Source organism: Salmo trutta, chromosome 7, assembly GCF_901001165.1.
Source record: "Salmo trutta chromosome 7, fSalTru1.1, whole genome shotgun sequence".
In the NCBI taxonomy this organism is placed as follows: Eukaryota; Metazoa; Chordata; class Actinopteri; order Salmoniformes; family Salmonidae; genus Salmo; species Salmo trutta.
In genome coordinates, this window is record NC_042963.1 from 50207941 (window position 1) to 50234078 (window position 26138).

Here is a 26138-nt window from a genome sequence, read left to right on the forward strand (position 1 = left end):
CCCTCTACTATCACAGTGTTCTGACCCTCTACTATCACAGTGTTCTGGTCCTCTACTATCACAGTGTTCTGACCCTCTACTATCACAGTGTTCTGACACTCTACTATCACAGTGTTCTGGTCCACTACTATCACAGTGTTCTGGTCCACTACTATCACAGTGTTCTGACCCTCTACTATCACAGTGTTCTGGTCCACTACTATCACAGTGTTCTGGCCCTCTACTATCACAGTGTTCTGGTCCTCTACTATCACAGTGTTCTGACACTCTACTATCACAGTGTTCTGGTCCTCTACTATCACAGTGTTCTGACCCTCTACTATCACAGTGTTCTGACCCTCTACTATCACAGTGTTCTGGTCCTCTACTATCACAGTGTTCTGACCCTCTACTATCACAGTGTTCTGACACTCTACTATCACAGTGTTCTGGTCCACTACTATCACAGTGTTCTGGTCCACTACTATCACAGTGTTCTGACCCTCTACTATCACAGTGTTCTGGTCCATTACTATCACAGTGTTCTGACCCTCTACTATCACAGTGTTCTGACCCTCTACTATCACAGTGTTCTGGTCCACTACTATCACAGTGTTCTGACCCTCTACTATCACAGTGTTCTGGCCCTCTACTATCACAGTGTTCTGGCCCTCTACTATCACAGTGTTCTGACACTCTACTATCACAGTGTTCTGGTCCACTACTATCACAGTGTTCTGGCCCTCTACTATCACAGTGTTCTGGCCCTCTACTATCACAGTGTTCTGGTCCACTACTATCACAGTGTTCTGACACTCTACTATCACAGTGTTCTGGTCCTCTACTATCACAGTGTTCTGACCCTCTACTATCACAGTGTTCTGACCCTCTACTATCACAGTGTTCTGGTCCACTACTATCACAGTGTTCTGACCCTCTACTATCACAGTGTTCTGACCCTCTACTATCACAGTGTTCTGGCCCTCTACTATCACAGTGTTCTGACCCTCTACTATCACAGTGTTCTGACCCTCTACTATCACAGTGTTCTGGTCCACTACTATCACAGTGTTCTGACCCTCTACTATCACAGTGTTCTGACCCTCTACTATCACAGTGTTCTGACCCTCTACTATCACAGTGTTCTGACCCTCTACTATCACAGTGTTCTGGTCCACTACTATCACAGTGTTCTGGCCCTCTACTATCACAGTGTTCTGACCCTCTACTATCACAGTGTTCTTTCTGGTCTACTGTCACGCCTGACGTCTTCGAAGGCACCAGTCAAGTGTGGCGGCTTTTTTCAGCTGTGTTCCCACCAGCCCCCCTAGCCCCGGGTGCCCTGCCCAGCCACGGGGGGTGGAAGCTGGGGTACGAGGTGGGTGGAGGGGGGCACTGACCACCTACTGGGCTCCATTGAAGTCTCACAGTCAGAGCTGTAGAGCTGTGGCCTTTTCTTTTGAGAAATGACCACAACTGCCCATTATTTTCCCCCATGTCTTTTTGTCCTACATGGCCGTTCAGCGTGGCTAGTACAGCTCAGAGTAGCATTCAGATGGTACGTTACTTACTACTTACTACTAAGTAGTAATAGTGGTAGTAGGAAATCACATTTATCTGGCTTACAAAATAGTAGTAATACTGTGGTAGTACAGTAGTAGTACAGTAGTATCACAGTAGTAGTACAGTGGTAGTAGTACAGTAGTAGTACAGTAGTATTACAGTAGTAGTACAGTGGTAGTAGTACAGTAGTAGTAGCACGGTATTAGCACGGTAGTAGTACAGTAGCAGTAGTACAGTAGTAGTACAGTAGTAGTAGTACAGTGGTAGTAGTACAGGAGTACAGTAGTAGTAGCACCAGTAGTAGTAGCACCAGTAGTAGTATTACAGTAGTAGTAGTACAGTAGTAGTACAGTAGTAGTTGTAGTACAGTAGTAGCACAGTAGTAGTACTGTAGTAGTAGTACAGTAATAGTACAGTAGTAGTAGTACAGTAGTAGCACCAGTAGGAGTACAGTAGTAGTACAGTAGTAGTAGTACAGTAGTAGTAGTACAGTATTATCCCCAGTATTATCCCCAGTAGTATCCCCAGTGGTATCCCCAGTAGTAGCCCCAGTATTAGCCCCAGTAGTGGCCCCAATAGTAGTACAGTAGTATCCCCAGTAGTATCCCCAGTAGTATCCCCAGTAGTAGCCCCAGTTTTAGCCCCAGTAGTAGTACAGTAGTATCCCCAGTAGTATCCCCAGTAGTATCCCCAGTATTAGCCCCAGTAGTAGCCCCAGTAGTAGCCCCAGTATTAGCAACAGTAGTAGCCCCAGTATTAGCCCCAGTATTAGCAACAGTAGTAGCCCCAGTATTAGCCCCAGTATTAGCAACAGTATTAGCCCCAGTATTAGCCCCAGTAGTAGCCCCAGTATTAGCCCCAGTATTAGCAACAGTAGTATCCCCAGTAGTAGCCCCAGTAGTATCTTCAGTAGTTGCCCCAGTAGTAGCCCCAGAAGTATCCCCAGTATTAGCCCCAGAAGTAGTACAGTAGTATCCCCAGTAGAAGCCCCAGTAGAAGCCCCAGTATTAGCCCCAGTAGTAGCCCCAGTAGAAGCCCCAGTATTAGCCCCAGTAGTAGCCCCAGTAGTAGCCCCAGTAGTAGCCCCAGTATTAGCAACATTAGTATCCCCAGTAGTAGCCCCAGTATTAGCCCCAGTAGTAGCCCCAGTATTAGCCCCAGTAGTTGTAGTGGTAGAATATACTACTAGAAAGGTTTTTAAGCCCGTTTTAAAGAAGCCCAGAGTCTGTGGTGCCTTCAGGTGGTCTGGGAGGGAATTCCAGAGGCTGGTGGAGGTTGAGCTGAAAGCCCGATCCCCAAAAGAGCGGAGCTTGATCCTGGGGGCGTGGAGGAGCAGGTTATTGCTTGACCTAAGGGTGCGGGTCGGGTTTTGGAGGGAGAGCAGTTCTTTGAGATAATTGCCATGAATACACTAGAAAGTCAGCAGGATGCTCAATACCTTCCATCCTTAGAAAACAAATCTGTTCTGTATGTCAAAGCAGTTGTCATTCCTCTGCTGAAATGTAGACTATTCTCAGTTAGAGCAGGTCCACCGTGCCCATGGCCCAGTGAAACACCAGCGCCCTGTGGTGGTAATGGAAACAGGAATCTATCTCCCATCCCTCTCTCTCTCACCTGACAGACAGACAGCGCCCTGAACTCCTCTGATTCACCTCTGTCTCTTCCCTCTATCCATTCCAAAGATGAAAGGATTGTCAGAGAGACAGACAGACGTCCTCTTCCCTCCCTCTCTGTGGCAGGTTGAAAAACAAACAGCCCTGAGGAGAAGAAGAGGGGCGGAGAGATAAACGAGAGAGACGGGTAAAGAGCAGGGGCTTTGGACATTCCCCACATGGCACTGTGATCCACAGGGAGTTGTGTATCCTATGGCCAGGGTTACTGTTGTTATACAGACCTCCAGCTAGAGAGAGAGAGAGAGAGAGAGAGAGAGAGAGAGATGACAATGACTCACTCATCTTATCCCCCTACTATAATTATCTGTATTTCTCAGCAGAGGAACCAAAGTGTTGGAGAGATCCCCTCAGAGCCTTTCGGGGAAGATAACCCACATGAACGTAGTGCTGGTGGTGACTCAGTCAGTGCTAAGCTGTGCAACATGTCTGAGACTGACTGGGTGAATGATGCTTGGGTCACTTTCATTAGGAACCAAACTGAAGAAAAACTGACTGAATCAGGGAGGGACAAAGGAAAGGACTAAGAAATGCTCATTTTAAGTTGTGAAACGTTTTAAGGTTTTCCATTTCCCTAATGAACCCTGGACCATGTGTACTACTGTATGTGGATGATGTATCTATCACTCTGTCTTGAGTAAAATGCCTCTCTCTCTCTCTCTCCCCCTCCCTCCCTCCCTCCCTCCCTCGCCCTCTGCAGTAGAAGGCGTGGTGTGTGATGAACCTAGATAGTGCGTGTGGTTACCAGGTCGGGGCGCGGGGCCCGCGGGAAGTGATGGAGCAGAAAGTCCAAGGTCAGCTGAACTTTGACTTCCAAAGGAGTTCTACGTCAGACGACGACTCTGGCTGTGCCCTGGAGGAGTACGCCTGGGTACCGCCTGGCCTCAGACCCGAACTGGTGAGACACCCCCAAATATACAACACAACAGGGTCCCGTGTAGCTCAGTTGGTAGAGCATGGCGCTTGCAATGCCAGAGTTGTAGGTTCGATTTCCATGGGGGACCAGTACGGGGAAAAAGTACAAAAATGTATCTACTCAAGCCGCTCTGGATAAGAGCATCTGCTAAATGACAAGAAAGTACAAATGTAAAAACACCCTCTGTTCTAATATACTGTACAATATGCCCCTTAAATTCAAAACTATATGCCACTTAAACTGAACTAAAATATAAACGCAACATGTAAAGTGTTGGTCCCATGTTTACATGAGCTGAAATAAAAGATCCCAGAAATGTTACATAAGCACAAAAGCTTGTTTCTCTCAATTTTTTTGCACATATTTGTTAACATCCTTGTTAGTGAGCATTTCTCCTTTACCAAGATAATCCATATATCTGGCAGTTGGGGCATATCAAGAAGCTGATTAAACAGCATGATCATTACAGAGGTGCACCTTGTGCTGGGGACAATAAAAGGCCACTCTAAAATGTACGGTTTTGTCACACAACACAATGCCACAGATGTCTCAAGTTGAGGGAGTGTGCAATTGGCATGCTGACTGCAGGAATGTCCACCAGAGCTGTTGCCAAAGAATTTAATGTTATTTTCTCTACCATGAGCCACCTCCAACGTCGTTTTAGAGAATTTGGCAGTGCGCCCAACCGGCCTCACAACCGCAGACCATGCGTAACCACGCCAGCTTAGGACCTTCACATCCGGCTTTTTCACCTGCAGGATCGTCTGAGACCAGCCACCCGGACAGCTGATGAAACTGAAGAGTATTTCTGTCTGTAATAAAGCCCTTGTGTGGGGAAAAGCTCATTCTGACTGTCTGGGCCTGGCCCCCAAGTGGGTGGGCCCATGCCCACCCAGGCTGCACCCCTGCCAATTCATGTAAAATCCATAGATTAGGGCCTAATATATTTATTTTAAGTGACTGATTTCGTTATATGAACTGTAACTCAGAAATTTTTTTGAAATTGTTGCGTTTATATTTTTATTCAGTATATACAGCATATGTCACGTACATGTACTGTTGAAGTCAGAAGTTTACATACACTTAGGTTGGAGTCATTAAAACTCGTTTTTCAACAACTCCACAAATTTCTTGTTAATTAACAAACTATAGTTTTGGCAAGTTGGTTAGGACATCTTCTTTATGCATGACACAAGTCATTTTTAGACAGATTATTTCACTTATAATTCACTGTATCACAATTCCAGTGGGTCAGAAGTTTACATACACTAAGTTCACCTTGCCTTTAAACAGCTTGGAAAATTCCAGAAAATGATGTCATGGCTTTAGAAGCTTCTGACTAATTGACCTCATTTGAGTCAATTGGAGGTGTACCTGTAGATGTATTTCAAGGCCTACCTTCAAACTCAGCACCTCTTTGCTTGACATCATGGGAAAATCAAAAGAAATCAGCCAAGACCTCAGAAACAAATTGTAGACCTCCACAAGTCTGGTTCATCCTTGGGAGCAATTTCCAAATGCCTGAAGGTACCACGTTCATCTGTACAAACAATAGTATGCACGTATAGACACCATGGGACCACGCAGCCTTCATACAGCTCAGGAAGGAGGCACGTTCTGTCTCCTAGAGATGAATGTACTTTGGTGCGAAAAATCCAAATCAATCCCAGAACAACAGCAAAGGACCTTGTGAAGATACTGGAGGAAACAGGTACAAAAGTATCTATATCCACAGTAAAATGAGTCCTATATCGACATAACCTGAAAGGCCGCTCAGCAAGGAAGAAGCCACTGCTCCAAAACCGCCATAAAAAAGCTAGACTACAGTTTGCAACTGCACATGGGGACAATGATCGTAGTTTTTGGAGAAATGTCCTCTGGTCTGATGAAACAAAAATAGAACTGTTTGGCCATAATGACCATCGTCATGTTTGGAGGAAAAAGGGGGAGGCTTGCAAGCCGAATAACACCATCCCAACCGTGAAGCAGCATCATGTTGTGGGGGTACTTTGCTGCAGGAGGGACTGGTGCACCTCACAAAATAGATGGCATCATGAGGGAGGAAAATTATGTGGATATATTGGCGCAACATCTCAAGACATCAGTCAGGAAGTTAAAGCTTTGTCGCAAATGGGTCTTCCAAATGGACAATGACCCCAAGCATACTTCCAAAGTTGTGGCAAAATGGCTTAAGGACAACAAAGTCAAGGTATTGGAGTGGCCATCACAAAGCCCTGACCGCATTCCTATAGAAAATTTGTGGGCAAAACTGAAAAAGCATATGCGAGCAAAGAGGCCTACAAACCTGAATCAGTTACACCAGCTCTATCAGGAGGAATGGGCCAAAATTCACCCAACTTATTGTGGGAAGCTTGTGGAAGGCTACCTGAAACGTTTGACCGAAGTTAAACAATTTAAAGGCAATACTACCAAATACTCATTGAGTGTATGTAAATTCTGACCCACAGACATTTCACATTCTTAAAATAAAGTGGTGATCCTAACTGGCCTAAGACAGGAATTTTTTACTAGGATTAAATGTCAGGAATTATGAAAAACTGAGTTTAAATGTACTTGGCTAAGGTGTATGTAAACTTCTGTCTTCAACTGTATATGCAATATAACCCACGACCTTGCCGTGTCTAGTGTCATGCTCTTACCAACTGAGCCACATTAGCCCATATAGAAGGACACATAAACACATTTGGCTCGTTTAGATAGGAGCTGAGAAACAATACAGTAGCTTCTCTGTCATTATTTTCCTCATCATAACTCCATTAGGCATATTGCTAGGCCTCCTCAAGTTATTGGGGTGGTGAGCAGTGCAGAGGGAGGGTTTGTTGTATGCTTGTCACCCTGAAACAGGACAAAGCTGCTTGTCTCTAACTGTCGCCGTAGCACTTTGACCCTTAGGGCCACTGGCCTGGCTACTACATTGCCCCTTGGGGCAGTTGACCGCAACTGAAGGCTACATTAGGAGGGAGGGTCATGACTGCTACCAGATAAAAAGGTGGGATGTTCTTGTCTCCTGTTTAGAGGGGGCTTCCTGCTGCTCGGCCCATCTCTGGGAATTGCAATTGACCCCCACAATCCTCAGTGTTGGGCTGTTGTAAATAATGCACATTTCATGCTGCTATTAATCCTACATCCACCTCCCTCGGTCAGGGCTAAAGAGCAGTAAGCTGACTGACCTCCTACCTCCAGGGCTGTGTGTTTCTCCACTGTAATGTGCACAACAGGGCCGTTCAACAGAATAGTGGCTGTAAAGGCATTACAGTTGACCCAGGCATTTACACACAAAAGGGGGCTGTTTATTTGGATGCTTTAGAGCCTGGGTCTCTTGTTGCTTCAGCCCCCCCCACCACCGATCACCCTTCATTGCTTCCATGTGTGCTGTTTAAAGGGAGGTAGAGGGGGATAGAGAGTGAGGGGAGTAAGGGAAGAAAGGGAGAGAGACAGAGGGAGAGAAGGAAGGGAAGGTAAGAGAGGAGGGGCTCCCCGGTAGTTGGGAGAGTGCCACATAACACAAGTGGACCCTGTTTGTGAACGAGCCTGTAAAAGGCAGCTGTGGCGAGGTCCCCTCCAAGCCAAACCTAGTGTTGCCAGCAACCAGCGGGACGGGGGACTGATCCACATCTAAAGGCCTCCTCCTGCATCTGATCTGTCAGATCTCTACTAATCACCAGCAGACTTTTCCATGCCAGAGTTTGTAAAAAAAATAAATATATATATATATATATATCCTGTCTCAGTGTCTTTGGGGTGGTGCTTGACAAGTCTGCCTGTCTTACACAAAGGAGCCTCCGCTATGCTCACTTTTCAGGTAGGGGCACACGCACGCAGCCCATTATCCGGGGACAGGCTTAGTTGGTATTATCATTTCTAATGTGCTGAATAATATTTATCTGGGCCAGTGAAATAGATTAAGAGAAATCTGGGAAGTTGCTCTTCCGTTCGACAGGGAGCTAGGATCCGGTCAGGACTGGTTTTATATTCTCCATTAAGAACATTTGACTTTCATGTTGCTTCACAGTATAAACAACAGTTCAGGTTCATTTTACGTGTCGTAGGTGTAAGCATGGTGCTACCAAAGGATAAAATACACAATGTGTGTGTGTGTGTGTCTACCATCTGTCTTCTGCTCTGTGTGCTCCAGGTCCAGCTGTATTTCTCCTGTCTGCCTGAGGACAAGGTTCCTTACGTTAACAGTCCTGGAGAGAAGTTCAGAATAAAACAACTCCTCTATCAGCTGCCTCCACATGACAACGAGGTGAGGAAAAGGCCCCAAAAGAGTGTGGTTGTACGTGCATGGGGGTGTGTAGTTCATATAAACTGTTTGTGTATGTTTGTGTGTACGCTTTGTGTGTGTACGCGTGTGCGTGTGTGTTTGTATGCCTGTGTGTGTACACTCTGTGTGTGTGTGTGTGTGTGTGTGTGTGTGTGTGTGTGTGTGTGTGTGTGTGTGTGTCATAAAATGCATCCCAGCAGGCCCTCTCATTAAAGGCGTCTTAACAGGAAAGGTCTCACAGCAGGACAGCACCCATTTTCCCACCATCCATCCAATCCATCCATCCATCCCATCCAATCCATCCAATCCATCCATCCATCCCATCCATCCATCCATCCAATCCATCCATCCATCCCATCCCATCCATCCATCCAATCCATCCAATCCATCCAATCCATCCCATCCAATCCATCCAATCCATCCATCCAATCCATCCAATCCATCCAATCCATCCATCTATCCATCCATCTATCCATCCATCCATCCCATCCATCCCATCCATCCCATCCCATCCATCCCATCCATCCATCTATCCATCCCATCCATCTATCCATCCATCTATCCATCCATCCATCCATCCCATCCCATCCATCCCATCCATCCATCCATCCATCCCATCCATCCCATCCCATCCATCCATCTATCCATCCCATCCATCTATCCATCCATCCATCCATCCATCCATCCCATCCATCCCATCCCATCCATCCCATCCATCCATCTATCCATCCCATCCATCTATCCATCCATCCATCCCATCCCCTTTCCGAGACTCAATGTTGTTTGAAGATGTGTCCGACCCTTGTCCTTCCCTGTAGTAAACCTCTGTTTAAGACCACCTTACCACCTACCAGGGTTGGGGTCAATTCCATTCCAATTCAGACTGGAAATAAATGGAAAGTCCAATCCTCTAAGCAATGACATTTCATTTGACTTCCATTTTACTGAATTGAAATGGGATTGACCCCCCCCCCCCCCCCCCCCAGCTCCATGCCATTCAGACTTGGCATTCACGTTACCACCATCACAGTCTTTAGTCCCTTGATCCCACACTGGGTCATAGACTGTCATGCCCTGGGTACAATAAGCCTTTTGACTATGATTTGATGATGTTTGCTGACAGCCCCCACCAGCAGGATTCCTGTCATAGCGGTAGTCTTTCTGGGGACAGACGAGTGGGATAGGCGACGCTGCTGAAAGACGTCCTTTATATGTGCCACCACCGCAGTGACATCACAGCCTGAGCCAGAGCTGCTTCTCTTTGTGGTTCTTCCCCTCGTGATTCCACTCTAAACACAACCCCTGTAAAACGTCTGCTTTCCCTTGGTAACGGTTTGGGAGGGAGACATAAAAAAAATGGTTGTCACTCTTTGCTTTGTGTTGTACAATTAAAGTCCACTTTGGACGATGTTTAACGAAGGCCTGTCTTTCTCCTTTCACTCCCTCCAGGGCCGCTACTGTCAGTCTCTCAGTGAGGAGGAGAAGAAGGAGCTCCACATGTTCAGTGTCCAGAGGAAGAAGGAGGCGCTGGGGAGGGGCTCTCTCAAACTCCTGCCCCGGGACCTGCTACACAGCGTCTGTGAACATGTATGTCTCCTCTCGCACATCGCCACTCACCTCAGTTCCTAACAGGAACATTGTCACACCGCCACTCACCTCAGTTCCTAACAGGAACATTGTCACACCGCCACTCACCTCAGTTCCTAACAGGAACATTGTCACACCGCCACTCACCTCAGTTCCTAACAGGAACATTGTCACACCGCCACTCACCTCAGTTCCTAACAGGAACATTGTGACACCGCCACTCACCTCAGTTCCTAACAGGAACATTGTGACACCGCCACTCACCTCAGTTCCTAACAGGAACATTGTCACACCGCCACTCACCTCAGTTCCTAACAGGAACATTGTCACACCGCCACTCACCTCAGTTCCTAACAGGAACATTGTCACACCGCCACTCACCTCAGTTCCTAACAGGAACATTGTCACACCGCCACTCACCTCAGTTCCTAACAGGAACATTGTCACATCAGACACATAAACCAACGGGTAGATGGGGAATGTTTAAGGTAACATACACTACCGGTCAAAAGTTTTACAACACCTACTCATTCAAGGGTTATTCTTTATTTTTACTATTTTCTACATTGTAGAATAATAGTGAAGACATCAAAACTATGAAATAATACATATGGAATCATGTAGTAACCAAAAAAGTGTTTAACAAATCAAAATATATTTTATTCTTTAGTAGTACACATGATTCTTTAAAAAGCCACCCTTTACCTTGATGCCAGCTTTCCACACTCTTGGCATTCTCTCAACCAGCTTCACCTGGAAGATGTACAATGTAGAAAATAGTAAAAAATAAAGAAAAACCCTTGAATGAGTAGATGTTCCAAAACGTTTGACCGGTAATGTACGTAACAGTTTGTGAAGTTATAGATAACCCAAGTAAATGACTATTGAGAAGCGAAAAGCAGAACTATCTGTAGCCTGTGTGTGTGCAGACTCTAGAGGAGTCTGTTTCTCTTAGAACATCCTCTTCCTCTGTGTTGTATGTCAACCATGCTATGTAAGAGATCCCTAAACATACGGTGGTTTTGCAGCCATGCAGACAGTCTGAAATCTAAAAAGCCTCGGAGTTGTTTGGAGTGTAGCTCCAGTGGGTTGACTGACTCTGTGCTCTGCTCGATCCTCAGTGTTTTATTTAGTCTACTTACAAATGGGTCCTGAGCAGCCCGGGGGATGACCATTAAGATTGGTCAAAACACAGCTCTACTCTGCTCTGTAGTGTCTCTCCCTCTGCTCTGTAGTGTCTCTCCCTCTGCTCTGCTCTGTAGTGGCTCTCCCTCTACTCTGCTCTGTAGTGTCTCTACTCTGCTCTGTAGTGGCTCTCCCTCTGCTCTACTCTGTAGTGTCTCTCCCTCTGCTCTGTAGTGTCTCTCCCTCTACTCTGCTCTGTAGTGTCTCTCCCTCTACTCTGCTCTGTAGTGGCTCTCCCTCTGCTCTACTCTGTAGTGTCTCTCCCTCTGCTCTGCTCTGTAGTGTCTCTCCCTCTACTCTGCTCTGTAGTGGCTCTCCCTCTGCTCTACTCTGTAGTGTCTCTCCCTCTGCTCTGCTCTGTAGTGTCTCTCCCTCTGCTCTGCTCTGTAGTGTCTCTCCCTCTACTCTGCTCTGTAGTGGCTCTCCCTCTGCTCTACTCTGTAGTGTCTCTCCCTCTGCTCTGCTCTGTAGTGGCTCTCCCTCTACTCTGCTCTGTAGTGTCTCTACTCTGCTCTGTAGTGGCTCTCCCTCTACTCTGTAGTGGCTCTCCCTCTACTCTGTAGTGGCTCTCCCTCTACTCTGCTCTGTAGTGTCTCTCCCTCTACTCTGCTCTGTAGTGGCTCTCCCTCTGCTCTGCTCTGTCGTGTCTCTCCCTCTGCTCTGCTCTGTAGTGTCTCTCCCTCTACTCTGCTCTGTAGTATCTCTCCCTCTACTCTGCTCTGTAGTGGCTCTCCCTCTGCTCTGTAGTGTCTCTCCCTCTGCTCTGTAGTGTATCTCCCTCTGCTCTGCTCTGTAGTGTCTCTCCCTCTGCTCTGTAGTGTCTCTCCCTCTGCTCTGCTCTGTAGTGTCTCTCCCTCTGCTCTGTAGTGGCTCTCCCTCTGCTCTACTCTGTAGTGGCTCTCCCTCTACTCTGCTCTGTAGTGGCTCTCCCTCTGCTCTGCTCTGTAGTGGCTCTCCCTCTGCTCTGCTCTGTAGTGGCTCTCCCTCTGCTCTGCTCTGTAGTGGCTCTCCCTCTGCTCTGCTCTGTAGTGGCTCTCCCTCTACTCTGCTCTGTAGTGTCTCTCCCTCTGCTCTGCTCTGTAGTGTCTCTCCCTCTGCTCTGCTCTGTAATGTCTCTCCCTCTGCTCTGCTCTGTAATGTCTCTCCCTCTGCTCTGCTCTGTAGTTTCTCTCCCTCTGCTCTGTAGTGTCTCTCCCTCTGCTCTGCTCTGTAGTGTCTCTCCCTCTGCTCTGCTCTGTAGTGTCTCTCCCTCTGCTCTGTAGTGTCTCTCCCTCTGCTCTGTAGTGTCTCTCCCTCTGCTCTGTAGTGTCTCTCCCTCTGCTCTGCTCTGTAGTGTCTCTCCCTCTACTCTGCTCTGTAGTGTCTCTCCCTCTACTCTGCTCTGTAGTCTCCCTCTGCTCTGCTCTGTCGTGTCTCTCCCTCTGCTCTGCTCTGTAGTGTCTCTCCCTCTGCTCTGCTCTGTAGTGTCTCTCCCTCTGCTCTGCAGTGTCTCTCCCTCTGCTCTGTGGTGTCTCTCCCTCTGCTCTGTGGTGTGTCTCCCTCTACTCTGCTCTGTAGTCTCCCTCTGCTCTGCTCTGTCGTGTCTCTCCCTCTGCTCTTCTCTGTAGTGTCTCTCCCTCTACTCTGCTCTGTAGTGGCTCTCCCTCTACTCTGCTCTGTAGTGGCTCTCCCTCTGCTCTGCTCTGTAGTGTCTCTCCCTCTGCTCTGTAGTGTCTCTCCCTCTGCTCTGTAGTGTCTCTCCCTCTGCTCTGTAGTGGCTCTCCCTCTGCTCTGCTCTGTAGTGTCTCTCCCTCTGCTCTGTAGTGTCTCTCGCTCTGCTCTGTAGTGTCTCTCCCTCTGCTCTGTAGTGTCTCTCCCTCTGCTCTGCTCTGTAGTGTCTCTCCCTCTGCTCTGCTCTGTAGTGTCTCTCCCTCTGCTCTGTAGTGTCTCTCCCTCTGCTCTGTAGTGTCTCTCCCTCTGCTCTGTAGTGGCTCTCCCTCTGCTCTGTAGTGTCTCTCCCTCTGCTCTGTAGTGTCTCTCCCTGCTGTAAACTGTGAATGTGATGTTGTTTGTGGGCCCAGCGTTAAAGCACGGCCTGTGTCCTCACATGACACACACAGAGAAACATAGAGGAACAACCCGACTGCAGAGGGACCGTAGTCGACCACAGTTAGCCCCACGGTCAGAATTCCAATAATAACACCAGATGCCATGTTCTGAACTGTGCTGATGCGGTCCCTCACAGATGGAAGGGAGTTGGTCACATATCGCAACGCTCCTCCTCTCTCCAGAAGGGAATGGGGACAGGGGGACTTAGTGGCCATATGATACCCTAGTTAGTATCCAGGGCCGAGGCCATGCTGTAGGATTAGATAGGATAGCCACACACTCCAGACTGGAAGTTACATAACTAGGGCATTTGGCCATAATTGTTGACATGTTATCACTGAGCAGTCAACCACACATTTAACTAGTTATGGAATTCATGTTTTTTTTAAAGTCACAGTTAACATTTTAAAATTAAAATATGCCATTTTTACTGGTCATTTCAATTAAATGTATATACCCATTGATTCTTGAAGAACAATTACTTGCCTAATGAGCTTAATACAATAATACAGTATAAAATATCTAGTTTTAGAGTGAAACTGTGTTCTTTATGGATGTCCCTTGTGTGGATTTCATCACAGTGTGGGGAGAGCATCAACGGAGGGGAGATGACGGTTTTTGCCTCCAGAGCGGGTTCTGGGCTAGCCTGGCACCCAGCATGCTTTACGTGCTCCACGTGTAGTGAGCTGCTGGTTGACCTCATCTACTTCTACCAGGATGGGAAGATCCACTGTGGCCGACACCACGCAGAGCTGCTCAAGCCACGCTGCTCAGCCTGCGACGAGGTGAGTGTGAGTGTGTGTGTGGAGATGCACTGTGGCCGACGCCAGAGCGGAGTTGAGCGGTTGGAAATCACGCTCATTCCAATCGCTTCGCTAAAAACCATCCTGTGCTCACAGGAATAAAAAAAACTGGCGCTACAAATTCGCTACATTCATTAAAATCACAATTTAACAGGAGTGGAAAAAGATCCTAATTATCTTACTTGAGTAAAAGTACAGAAACCTTAACAAAAATGACTCAAGTAAAAGTCACCCAGTAAAATACTTCTTGAGTAAAAGTCAAAGTATTTGGTTTTAAATATACTTAAATATAAAAAGTAAATGCAATTGCAAAAATATACTTAACTATCAAAAGTAAAAGATAGAAATCATTTCAAATTCCTTATACAGTGAGGGAAAAAAGTATTTGATCCCCTGGTGATTTTGTACCTTTGCCCACTAACAAAGAAATGATCAGTCTATAATTTTAATGGTAGGTTTATTTGAACAGTGAGAGACAGAATAACAACAAAGAAATCCAGAAAAAAGCATGTCAAAAATGTTATAAAATGATTTGCATTTTAATGAGGGAAATAAGTATTTGACCCCTCTGCAAAACATGACTTAGTACTTGGTGGCAAAACCCTTGTTGGCAATCACAGAGGTCAGACGTTTCTTGTAGTTGGCCACCAGGTTTGCACACATCTCAGGAGGGATTTTGTCCCACTCCTCTTTGCAGATCTTCTCCAAGTCATTAAGGTTTCGAGGCTGACGTTTGGCAACTCGATCCTTCAGCTCCCTGCACAGATTTTCTATGGGATTAAGGTCTGGAGACTGGCTAGGCCACTCCAGGACCTTAATGTGCTTCTTCTTGAGCCACTCCTTAGTTGCCTTGGCCGTGTGTTTTGGGTCATTGTCATGCTGGAATACCCATCCACGACCCATTTCAATGCCCTGGCTGAGGGAAGGAGGTTTTCACCCAAGATTTGACGGTACATGGTCACGTCCATCGTCCCTTTGATGCGGTGAAGTTGTCCTGTCCCCTTAGCAGAAAAACACCCCCAAAGCATAATGTTTCCACCTCCATGTTTGACGGTGGGGATGGCGTTCTTGGGGTCATAGGCAGCATTCCTCCTCCTCCAAACACGGCGAGTTGAATTGATGCCAGAGAGCTCCATTTTGGTCTTATCTGACCACAACACTTTCACCCAGTTGTCCTCTGAATCATTCAGATGTTCATTGGCAAACTTCAGACGGGCATGTATATGTGCTTTCTTGAGCAAGGGGACCTTGCGGGCGCTGCAGGATTTCAGTCCTTCACGGCGTAGTGTGTTACCAAATGTTTTCTTGGTGACTATGGTCCCAGCTGCCTTGAGATCATTGACAAGATCTTCCCGTGTAGTTCTGGGCTGATTCCTCACCGTTCTCATGATCATTGCAACTCCACGAGGTGAGGTCTTGCATGGAGCCCCAGGCCGAGGGAGATTGACAGTTCTTTTGTGTTTCTTCCATTTGCGAATAATCGCACCAACTGTTGTCACCTTCTCACCAAGCTGCTTGGCGATGGTCTTGTAGCCCATTCCAGCCTTGTGTAGGTCTACAATCTTGTCCCTGACATCCTTGGAGAGCTCTTTGGTCTTGGCCATGGTGGAGAGTTTGGAATCTGAATGATTGATTGCTTCTGTGGACAGGTGTCTTTTATACAGTTAACAAGCTGAGATTAGGAGCACTCCCTTTAAGAGTGTGCTCCTAATCTCAGCTCGTTACCTGTATAAAAGACACCTGGGAACCAGAAATCTTTCTGATTGAGAGGGGGTCAAATACTTATTTCCCCCATTAAAATGCAAATCAATTTATAACGTTTTTGACATGCGTTTTTCTGGATTTTTTTGTTGTTATTCTGTCTCTCACTGTTCAAATAAACCTACCATTAAAATTATAGACTGGTCATTTCTTTGTCAGTGGGCAAACGTACAAAATCAGCAGGGGATCAAATACTTTTTTCCCTCACTGTACAAACACTAAATAGGTCAGAAGCCAGACAGGGAGCCTAAGAAGGAACGGAAATGAATTATTTAGGCTATATTATTTCAATTATTTCAAGGCTATAGCCTACAAAGAAATGCATTCTGAAGCATTTGCGTGTGCGACACTAGGCTGGTAGGGACATAAAGCGCTCAGCATTTAAACATTTCTTTCTGTTAAATTATTATAGTCTATAAATTGCGCATATAGGCTGTGATTTACTTAGAACGAAATACAAATTAAACAAAAAATTCCTTATTTGGCTCAGTCTAATTCTAATTCATTTTTAGAAACACAAGTTTGTCCAGAGTCTGTGGCTTCAGGCTCATGCGATGGTGCCTGGAGAGCCGGCCAGCAGTGGAGAATATTCTCTCCAGACTTGCAGAGCCACTGGGGATGCTAAACACGCTTCGGCAAAATAACCCAATCAAAACAGAAAGCTTCTTGAAAGTTGGAATATACCAGGCCTATTGGGCCAAAATCAACAATGGCCTATTATATAGATAAAAGTTCTGTTCATTTTTGTTCTGTTAAGAGATCTGATTTTTAGTTTAGAATGACTTTGCTAAAATGACACTTAGTTATCTATCCACCTCATTCCTTTCTTTTAGCATGTGCACATAGTAAGTACACCATCATGCTTTCGGGAATATGTGTATTTTCAGATTACACTATGATTCTTTAGTTGTAGACACTAAATCACTGCTCTCCCTCTCTTGGTCCTCATCTTTGTAAATCACCTTGATTTTGCACCTGTGTGTATTATCAGTTTCTTTATGAAAATATATAGTGAACTTCATGACAGTAGCTAAAGCAAGGGGCTATAGCAGCACACAAGTAGACTAGAAATGCATGCTGGGGCGGGCTGGCCTGAGCTCAAGTGGGCACTACTGGATCGAAATTGGAGCGAGCGAGAAAGCCGATGCTCCAGCCTTCGGGAATCTCGCTCCACAGTCCAGTCAAACTGGCCACAACTCCGCTCACATACACTGGCCGACACATAAAACCATGCTGAGTCCGATTCAAACTCACCAACACAGGCATATGTTCTCTGGAGGCACCAGCAATAATCACTAGAGCAAACCAAGTCACACACTTCTCATCTAACTCTTAATGTTTCCATCTTCAGGTGATCTTTTCTGACGAGTGTACGGAGGCAGAGGGGCGTCACTGGCACATGAAGCACTTCTCCTGTTTCGAATGTGAGATGGTGCTGGGGGGACAACGTTATATCATGAAGGATGGTCGGCCATATTGCTGCGGCTGCTTTGAGTCTCTCTATGCCGAGTACTGCAAGGCCTGCGGGGAACACATTGGTAAGCCCTGACGATACGCATACAGACCACTGCTTCTGCCATTGTGAAAGAAATGGCAGAAACTAAAACAGACAGACATAACCTAACAATTTACTATCAATGTTTTTTAGGCAGTGAGTGTGTTAGCAGGGCTCTTTACAGTGACATTAACATTCCTTTACATTTTACTCACATATGTACCTAAATATTCTGCTGTGCAATCTGGATTTCTTTAATTTAGGAGATACAGTACACATTGCTTTAATACCTTAAAACGTTTTTTATTGTTTGATTTACCTAAATGTCTTTGCGTGTGCCTATATCTCTCTCACCTTAGGCACACGTGCACCTTGTAAAAAAGGTCAGCGTAGCCCTGGTTAGTAATCCAATGCAGAATATCAAAACAAAATGTACCATGTCAATATTTCCAGCCAGTATGAATGTTATATGACACATGCCTATGAGGAACTTGACAATGATTCAGAGAATCACACCACAAAAGTGTTTCTCAAAATACAAACAAATATTTCCTCACATCTGTGCTAACCAAAGTCTTTCTCCTTTCCCGTAGGTGTGGACCATGCCCAGATGACGTACGACGGTCTCCACTGGCACGCCACCAAGGGTTGTTTCTGCTGTGCCCAGTGTAAGAGCTCTCTGCTGGGCTGTCCCTTTCTGCCCAAGCAGGGCCGGATCTACTGCTCCAAGGCCTGCAGTCTGGGAGAGGACGTCCACGCCTCAGACTCCTCCGACTCCGCCTTCCAGTCGACACGCTCCCGTGAGTCTCGCCGCAGCGTACGCATGGGCAAGAGCAGCCGCTCGGCTGACCAGTGCCGCCAGTCGCTCCTCTTCTCACCCTCCGTCAACTACAAGTTCCCCGGGTTTACCGGTAACCCAGACACCGACACGCTCACCAACAAGCTAGCCCACCTGGGTTTAACCAACGAGGAGTGCTTCTGGAGGGGGAGGGAGGACACCGAGGGCCCCGAGGAACGGGACGAGGAGGAGTGGGCTGAGCACGAGGACTACATGACCCAGCTGCTGCTCAAGTTCGGGGAGCACGGAGTCTTCAAGCAAGGTGAGGTGGTCGACTCCAGACCTCCAACAAATCTGTGGATGACTGAGGCTGAGGTCAAGATGAAACCGTGTGAGCCTCAGGGCTCTAGGGCTGAGACTGGAGGAGGAGGATGTGGAGGAGGGTCAGGCAGCCAGAGCCTGGCCAGTAAGAAGTACCAGACAGATATGTACTGGGCCCAGTCCCAGGACGGGCTGGGGGATTCGGCCTACGGGAGCCACCCTGGCCCGGCCAGCAGTAGGAAGCTCCAGGAGCTGGAGCATGGCGCTGGGAGCATCGGGGGTACCAGCTTCCAGAGGGAGGAGAAGCAGTGGTATGACAACTCTCTGGAGTGCATCACAGACAAGGTGAAACAGACAGATCAGAGTGTCAGGGACTCCATGGACTCACTGGCACTGTCCAACATCACGGGTAAGACATGTTACATCTCTATTAAAATAGCCTTTTAGTCCAGTACTAGGCTTGATCTGTCCCGGAAACCAGCCCTGAGAAATGTCCAGGTCTTGATCTGATTTGCATGTTCAATGTTCTGTGATGGCAGAATGTTCTTTGAAACAGCACTGTGGTGAAAAGACAACTTGTACAAATACACGTCATCATCTCTCTCTCTCTCTCCCGCTCTTCTTCCAGGTGCCTCTGTAGATGGCGACAGTAAAGAGAGATCTCTGGTCTACTCCTTACAGAACTTCCAGGAACTCGAGGCTGAGAGAGACTGTGAGAACACAAGCAACATGGGAACTCTCAACTCCTCCATGTTACACCGCAGTGCCAATTCCCTGAAGAGCCTTACGTCTGAGCTGGAGCAGGAGGAGAGCGTACCAGAGGAAGAGGAGAAGGCCCCTCTTCCCTCTCCCCCCAAGCCTCCTCATGTCCCGGCGTTGAGACGGACTCGATCCCAGTCTCGACCCCAACAGGTGAAGTTCTCCCCAGACGTCGTGGACAACAGTCGCTATGGTGACCTGCAGGTGCGCCAGCCCCCGATGAGCGAGCGGACGCGGCGGCGAGCATACCACTTCGAGGAGCAGGACCAGGAGCTTGGTGACTCGGGCTCCGGCCGCTATCACCACCACCACAGGAGACGCCGCAGCCGCAAGTCACGCTCCGACAACGCTCTCCACCTGGTGCCCAAGGAGAGGGCCAATCGCATATACTTCAGAGAGGACCACAGAGGCCATGGGGGACATGGCTTCAGCTCAAAGGGGCCCCAGCAGCTGGCTTTCCTGCCCAACCAGCAGGGGTATGGCCAGACCCAGCATCCCCACCGCCATCCCTGCCAAGCCACCTCAGACTACAGACTCCAGCAAGGCCCAGCCATGGAGAGGTTCATGGGGTTGTGTGGGGACAGGGACGAGGATGACTGGTGCTCCACCTGCTCCTCTTCTTCCTCCGAGTCTGAGGAGGAAGGCTTCTTCCTGGGCCAGCCCATCCCCCAGACACACAGACACTACTATGATGGCCTGCCCAGCCCCAGCCACGTGGCAGGCCTGCCCTCCCTGCCGTACGGAGCAGTCCCACGGACTATGTCCAAAAAGAAGAAGGGGCACAAGGGGAAGAACTGTATCATTTCATAAGACTGGATGTTTTACGGTCCCCTGTTGGTCTACTTTTAAATGATACTCTGTCTGCAACCCCCTTCTGAATCTCTTGTTGTTGCCACTATTGTGAATACAGAAATGGCCTGCTTGTTAAAACTGTCTTGTCAACTGGATGTAGTACATGTTAACATGGCTCTGATCCTATTATTGAAATGCATTACAAAAAAAACAGACAGAGTTGAACACATTTCAAAGCTGTCATCATAATTGCATTAGAAAAACAATTATGCAAATAACTCTGAACAAATATATTTATAAAAACACCATTTAGAGACTAACGGAAATTACTATTTAACAGATATCAATGTATATATTGTAAAGTGTATTTTTTTTATAACCCTGAGTCAAATGTTTTTGTAGTGGAATGGCATTGAAAGACAAAACTGATAACAGTTACCAAAGAACTTCTCTTTTCTTAACCAGGGTTTGAATGAAATATATGATATGCTGCCAGCAAAGGTATTCAGAGTGCAGTTTGACCCTGGGCCTGGTTTCCCAAAAGCTATTTCCTGGTTGCTAAAATTCAAATAGTTCCCCTAATTTCAGTTTGTGTGACAAAACAAGCAAGTATAGTACCATTTGGGGGGGCAGGTAGCCTAGTGGTTAGAGTGTTGGGCCAGTAACCAAAAGGTTGCTGGATCAAAACCCTGAGCTGACAAGGTAAAAATCTGCCGTTCTGCCCCCTGAACAAGTCAGTTAACCCACTGTTACCCAGTAGGCCATCATTGTAAATAAGAATTTGTTCTTAACTGACATGCCTACTTAAATAAAGGATAAATAAAAAAACATCTAAACCGCTGTTAAATATATTTTCCATAACCCAACATTTTATATTTTCAGCTGTACTAAACAAAGACACAAAAACTAAAATCAAGAATGGGAAGCATAGAAATAGCTCACATAGAACAGATCTCCACCTCTTAGACTTGCTTTCAATGAGAATCACAGATCTATAACTCACATTTCTGTGAATTTGGTCGGGTCACCCAAAATAAGTGACATATTCCAGCTTTAAGGCCCAGTTCACCGTTAGAACCTTCGTAGGAGCATCGTTAAATCTCCAAGATGTTTCTCAAAACCATCTTTAACGTTGCACTTGAAAACGCTCTTAAGCTAACATGCTGACCACACCGCTCGCGTCGCAAAATAAAATGTAAACATACATGTTATTCAATCATTGAATCTGCATTGCCAAGCGCTAAAATAGAAGTCAGTTCTATTTGTGACGCTGAACACAGTGCAAGTCCTGCCTCTCCCATCTCCTCATTGGTTTATAGAAGCATATACCCACGTGCCAACTCCTCATTGGTTATATCCACGTGGGTGATTGAAAGATGAACCGAGGTCAGTCGGGCGTGGTAATACACCTTATTATGAAAGTTATTATGAAAGTTAATTGTCGGAGCAGAGGACCTTGTGCATTTCAGGTAAAATAACCAAATGTTTATATCCCAGGACAAATTAGCTAGCAACAGCAAACTAGCCATAAATGTTCATGCTTTTCAACCTGTCCCCAAATGTATATAATTGGTTCAGCTTGTTTTGATATTTCAACCTGCGTGTCGTGATCGCGTTTGGTGTGGTGGGGACAAAATACATTTTCGCACGATGGCGTGCGCGAGCCCGGTTTGGGGATGGCGAGCGCGGTTTGGGTACGGTGTTATGCCTGCTTCAGACCACTTGTAGAACAGCTAAGTGCATCAGCTGCTTTTTTGCCCTCCCGCGTCGTCACTTTATACACAGAAGATAAACATAAACCACCGATAACATCAGATCAAAGTTGACTACAAATACAATGTTGCCTAAGGTCTTTCCAATTGATACAATTGACATATAAAAACATTCCAAAAAAAACCAGGATGACTGCATTAAAATATAAACAGTAGGCTATAGGCATTTTTCAATCATATTTAAATACATTTCATGTTCGGTCAATTGAGTTCCAATTTGCTACTTGTACGCTAGTCTAATTTGTCTCAATATATTTCATGATGTCAAATCAAATGTGTAGCCTAACATGGTGTGCCAAATCGGTGATTTAATGCATTTCTATTGGGTAAGCACCACATCAACATTTGCAGCCATAGGTGGTCATCACACTCTAGGAGCTGATCCGTCGTAAGTATTGTGAAATAATTCTAATGTTAAAGGTAAGATTTGAATATAGAGAGCTGATCCGAGAGCAGCGTTCCTTTCTTTCGATCCCATCAGTATCAACACATACTCCCATCGTTGCACTAAGTGACCGTTCTCTCTGCGTGGCGTTTTGGGAAACGCATGTTACATCTTCAACCGTTGTAGGAAAGATGCACTGTTAAAAAAAAACTTGTAAACCTAAATGTCATCGCTATCGGGAGACCGGGCCCAGGATATTTCCACATGTGCTTTTTAATGCAGTTACAGCCCTGACAGGGCTATCACATGTACTATATAGGGCCTGGTTGGGTTGAATATTTTATTTATGGGTCATATTGCGTTGTAAACAGATCAGTCATCTGTATAAATGTAAAAACTGGAATATAAAGGCTAAGATGCTAATAATAATTGTAATAAAAAATATATTATAAACATAATGAGAATGTAATTTTATTCCATCCCAAAAAGCTGGTACAGAACTAGTACTGTATAAAGAAGGATTATAGTGTAGAGCACCAGTTGTTATATCAATTTTATTACCAAATAGAAAATAACTTCAGAACATATGACAGTAAATACACAAAAATATGCAAACTCTATGATTAGGTTGTTTACTGCTTGGTCAGAAAGCCAGTAGTAGTGGATGACAGAGTAAAGAAATGACAGCTGGGCATTTAGAGTAACGACAGCGGAATTGTCTTTCCAAGTCTGAAATCTAGAACAGCATTGAAACAAGTCAATAAAATTAGAATGCGTCGTTTTTTTTTTTTTTTACATATTTTCTTCTATGACCTCCCCAAAGCAGTGGCGACCAACTGGTCTATCTCAAAAGCATTTCTTGTCAATCCCAAACATTTATGTAAAAAAAAAAAGATGAAAAAAAAAAAAAAAAAAAAAAAGAAATCCTTGCGTTTGTATAATTTTTTTGTCTTGCGCTGTTGTCGGTAGGTGCACTTGATTCAGCTGCCCTGCATGCCGGGAAGGCGAAGTGTTCCGATTTTGAACCATTTCATTTGTCTGAAGGTACCAACTCTGCCTTCCCGGCGGGCCTACAGAGCAAATGAAGTGCACTAAAGGCCTACCACTGGCCGATTGGATGGCTCAGATTACCGTGTCCGCAGTAACGTAGCAGGCATGAAGGAAAGCTACAGATACTGTGAGATTTCAAAACCATTAGGAGAGAGACTGAGAATGATGCGAGTCGAGATCCACCATCAACTGGATGACAGTGTCCTTTTTGGTCAGTGTCAGCGGAGGAAAGGGAGAGTAGAGGGATGTGGAGAGGCGGACTGCTGAGACTGACCATCAGATACAGGCACCATCAGCCCAGTAAAATTAAAAGCAAATTATTTAAATATGCTCACTTAGCTTCGACTCACAAGTAATACAACAACTGATCTATTACTGTGTGATCATATAGCTTACCTCAAATTTTGAAATATATATTTTTTAAATGGTCCAAACAACAATGCATTGGCAGGGAAATTAAAGCAAAGCCAATATGCAGTGATAATGTATTGGGCCTATAGCTTACTGTACAAACCTCATTGCTACAGAACTGTTTTTAATAGGTTAATGTAGCACAGGTTAAGGTTTTTTAAGTCATATTTAGTAAACGTCTGAGTGGTAGATCTGGACTTGCATTTTGACTCAGAAAAGGTTGGTGAAAATAAAACACTTATTCTCAATTAAGCATGACTTCAATAAAATCAAGTAACTTCTTTTGTGACCAATTATTTTTAGGTAAAAATGTTAGTTGAATGTGAATGTTTCTCTCTTATTGACACAGTATTGAGAGAATATCACACAGGGCTGCCTCCTCTCACAATGTCTATACCACCGGCCAAACCTCTGGTCCATCAATCCTGGCATGTAGTAAGGGATTTGGCGTTCCCCCTCATGTTGATGGTTGGGGCTTTATGACCTGGTCCAGCTCTATGATGAAGTGTCGGAGGTCGTCAAGGCAACGCTCCCTGATCTCAATCAGGTTGTCCTTCAGAGGGTTCTGAAGCATCTTCTCCAGACTGGGCTCCTTGATAACCAGCATCTTCACCACCGTGCCAAATGTCTCGCAGTCCTGCTTGTACCGCTGCGCGCACACACACACACACACACACACACAAATCCCTACATTAGAAATGTAGCCTATACAAACCATAGTCTGCTGTTCTAAAACACCTCACAGTCCTACATTAGCAATGTATACAAACCCTTCAGTGTGCACTGTTTTGAAACATAGTAGAAAAACATTATCCTAATAGGGAAATTGATTAATCACCATAGAATTAATAACATAAAGTACAAAGACAGTCATTGATTGCATAACAAACATACCACATTTATAAAGAAATATATACATTTAACCTTAAATTAACTAGGCAAGTCAGTCACATGAACCAGGAATAAAGCACATTCAGAAGCAGGAGAAGCTAGCGTCACATTCATATAACTGAACAATGAAGTTGTACAATGTGCACTGACACCTTTGCTTCAAAGTGTGTTTAATAGCTGTAACACAAGTAGAGAACACTCAGGTTCAGACCTACTCCTCGTTCCAACACTTTACTGTGAACTTAATGAACCCACATTTTCTGGCAAGTAGGTGTATTCAACGAAACAGGTGTGTGCAAGCATGTGTCCAACCTTCCATTGGAACAAAATGGAGTGAAGGTGTTATATTAGCAGTCTGTTAGCGGTTCAGTTCCTCCACATGGTAACTAACAGACTCATGTCCAGCAGGCAGCTCTGGTTTTACAGCCTGCCACACTAGAAAGGGCTGATAACCTCTCTATTAAGCCAGGGCTAGAGTCCCAACCAGATGCTAGCCCACTGGGCAGTAGGTCTGTATCACCTGGGGGGGTGTGTGTGTGTGTGTGTGTGTGTGTGTGTGTGTGTGTGTGTGTTTGATCCCTCCTGGAGGTCAGCACTCTAGCTAGGTCTGGAACGAGTGGTTTTCACACCAAATTGCCTTTTGAAGTGCCCTCAAAGAGAGGGAGCAGTCTGGGACAAGGGTTCAGCTCTAGAGTTCAACTCCTATTGCCAAGCCTCCTCTGAAGTCCCATAATAAGTGTCCCATGAAGTTCCCTATAAAAGTGTCCTATGAAGGAGGGCATCGAGAGCAGTCTGGGACAAGGATTCAGCTAATATAATCCTGCCAAGCCCCCTATGCTCACCCCACCTTAGTGGGACTTCAGAGCGAAACAAAAACCCTCCATGAAAGTTGGCTGGAGCTTGCTGGCGGCAGGCTAAGCTTTACTGTTGCTTTTAAAACCAATGAAACCTTCAGCCCACACTGTGTGAGCTTTTAACGCCAATGAAACCTTCAGCCCACACTGTGTGAGCTTTTAACGCCAATGAAACCTTCAGCCCACACTGTGTGAGCTTTTAAAACCAATGAAAACTTCAGCCCACACTGTGTGAGCTTTTAAAACCAATGAAACCTTCAGCCCACACTGTGAGCTTTGAACGACGTCATCGTTGGCAATTGACTCCCTGAAAGAATTACAATAACTAAAACACTGGCTTAATTCAACATTATGGATATAGAAGTATTTCTAAGTCACTAAAGAAGTTACTGTATGTGCGGTAGTTCCCCCCCAAGAAATGTATTAGTGGCAACTGTTCTTTCCAGTGGTAAAATATGTTTTATTGCAGGAATAATAGACTATAATGGCTTTGTCAGACAGTCTCATTCTCTGCGTCAATTTCACAAAACAGCAAGAGAGTCCTTTGACCTATTTCTCTCCAGTAGTGATCTAATTAAGTCCCAGGAAGCTTCATTAAGAGGTAGGACTGTGTCATGTCATGTTCCATTTTGGAAACCTGGGCTGTAGTAGTCTTTTCTACTTTAGAATAGTTTAAGCAAAGAAAATGCTTAATTTTAAAATGTGTCATCTTCTGACTGTGCAGGACAAAATATACTGCTCAAAAAAATAAAGGGAACACTTAAACAACACAATGTAACTCCAAGTCAAT

The 26138-nt window shown here is 45.6% G+C and overlaps 2 protein-coding genes across 3 annotated transcripts in view; one reads left to right on the plus strand and one right to left on the minus strand.

Annotated features, from left to right (window-relative positions):
- LOC115197607 (prickle-like protein 1) overlaps positions 1-20293 on the plus strand; it is a 74929-nt gene extending 54636 nt beyond the window's left edge. For both annotated transcript variants that reach the window (XM_029759284.1, XM_029759285.1), the window contains exons 2-8: positions 3913-4110; positions 8285-8398; positions 9866-10003; positions 13858-14061; positions 17192-17378; positions 17929-18843; positions 19063-20293. In XM_029759284.1, coding sequence (XP_029615144.1) covers positions 3931-4110; positions 8285-8398; positions 9866-10003; positions 13858-14061; positions 17192-17378; positions 17929-18843; positions 19063-20003 — 2679 coding nt within the window. In that variant the 5' untranslated portion in view covers positions 3913-3930 and the 3' untranslated portion in view covers positions 20004-20293. The remainder of the gene's footprint in view (positions 1-3912; positions 4111-8284; positions 8399-9865; positions 10004-13857; positions 14062-17191; positions 17379-17928; positions 18844-19062) is intronic.
- Positions 20294-22681: 2388 nt separating this feature from the next.
- LOC115197609 (periphilin-1) overlaps positions 22682-26138 on the minus strand; it is a 35557-nt gene continuing 32100 nt past the window's right edge. The window contains exon 10 of the mRNA XM_029759293.1: positions 22682-24252. Within this exon, the coding sequence (XP_029615153.1) occupies positions 24061-24252 (192 nt within the window). The 3' untranslated portion in view covers positions 22682-24060. The remainder of the gene's footprint in view (positions 24253-26138) is intronic.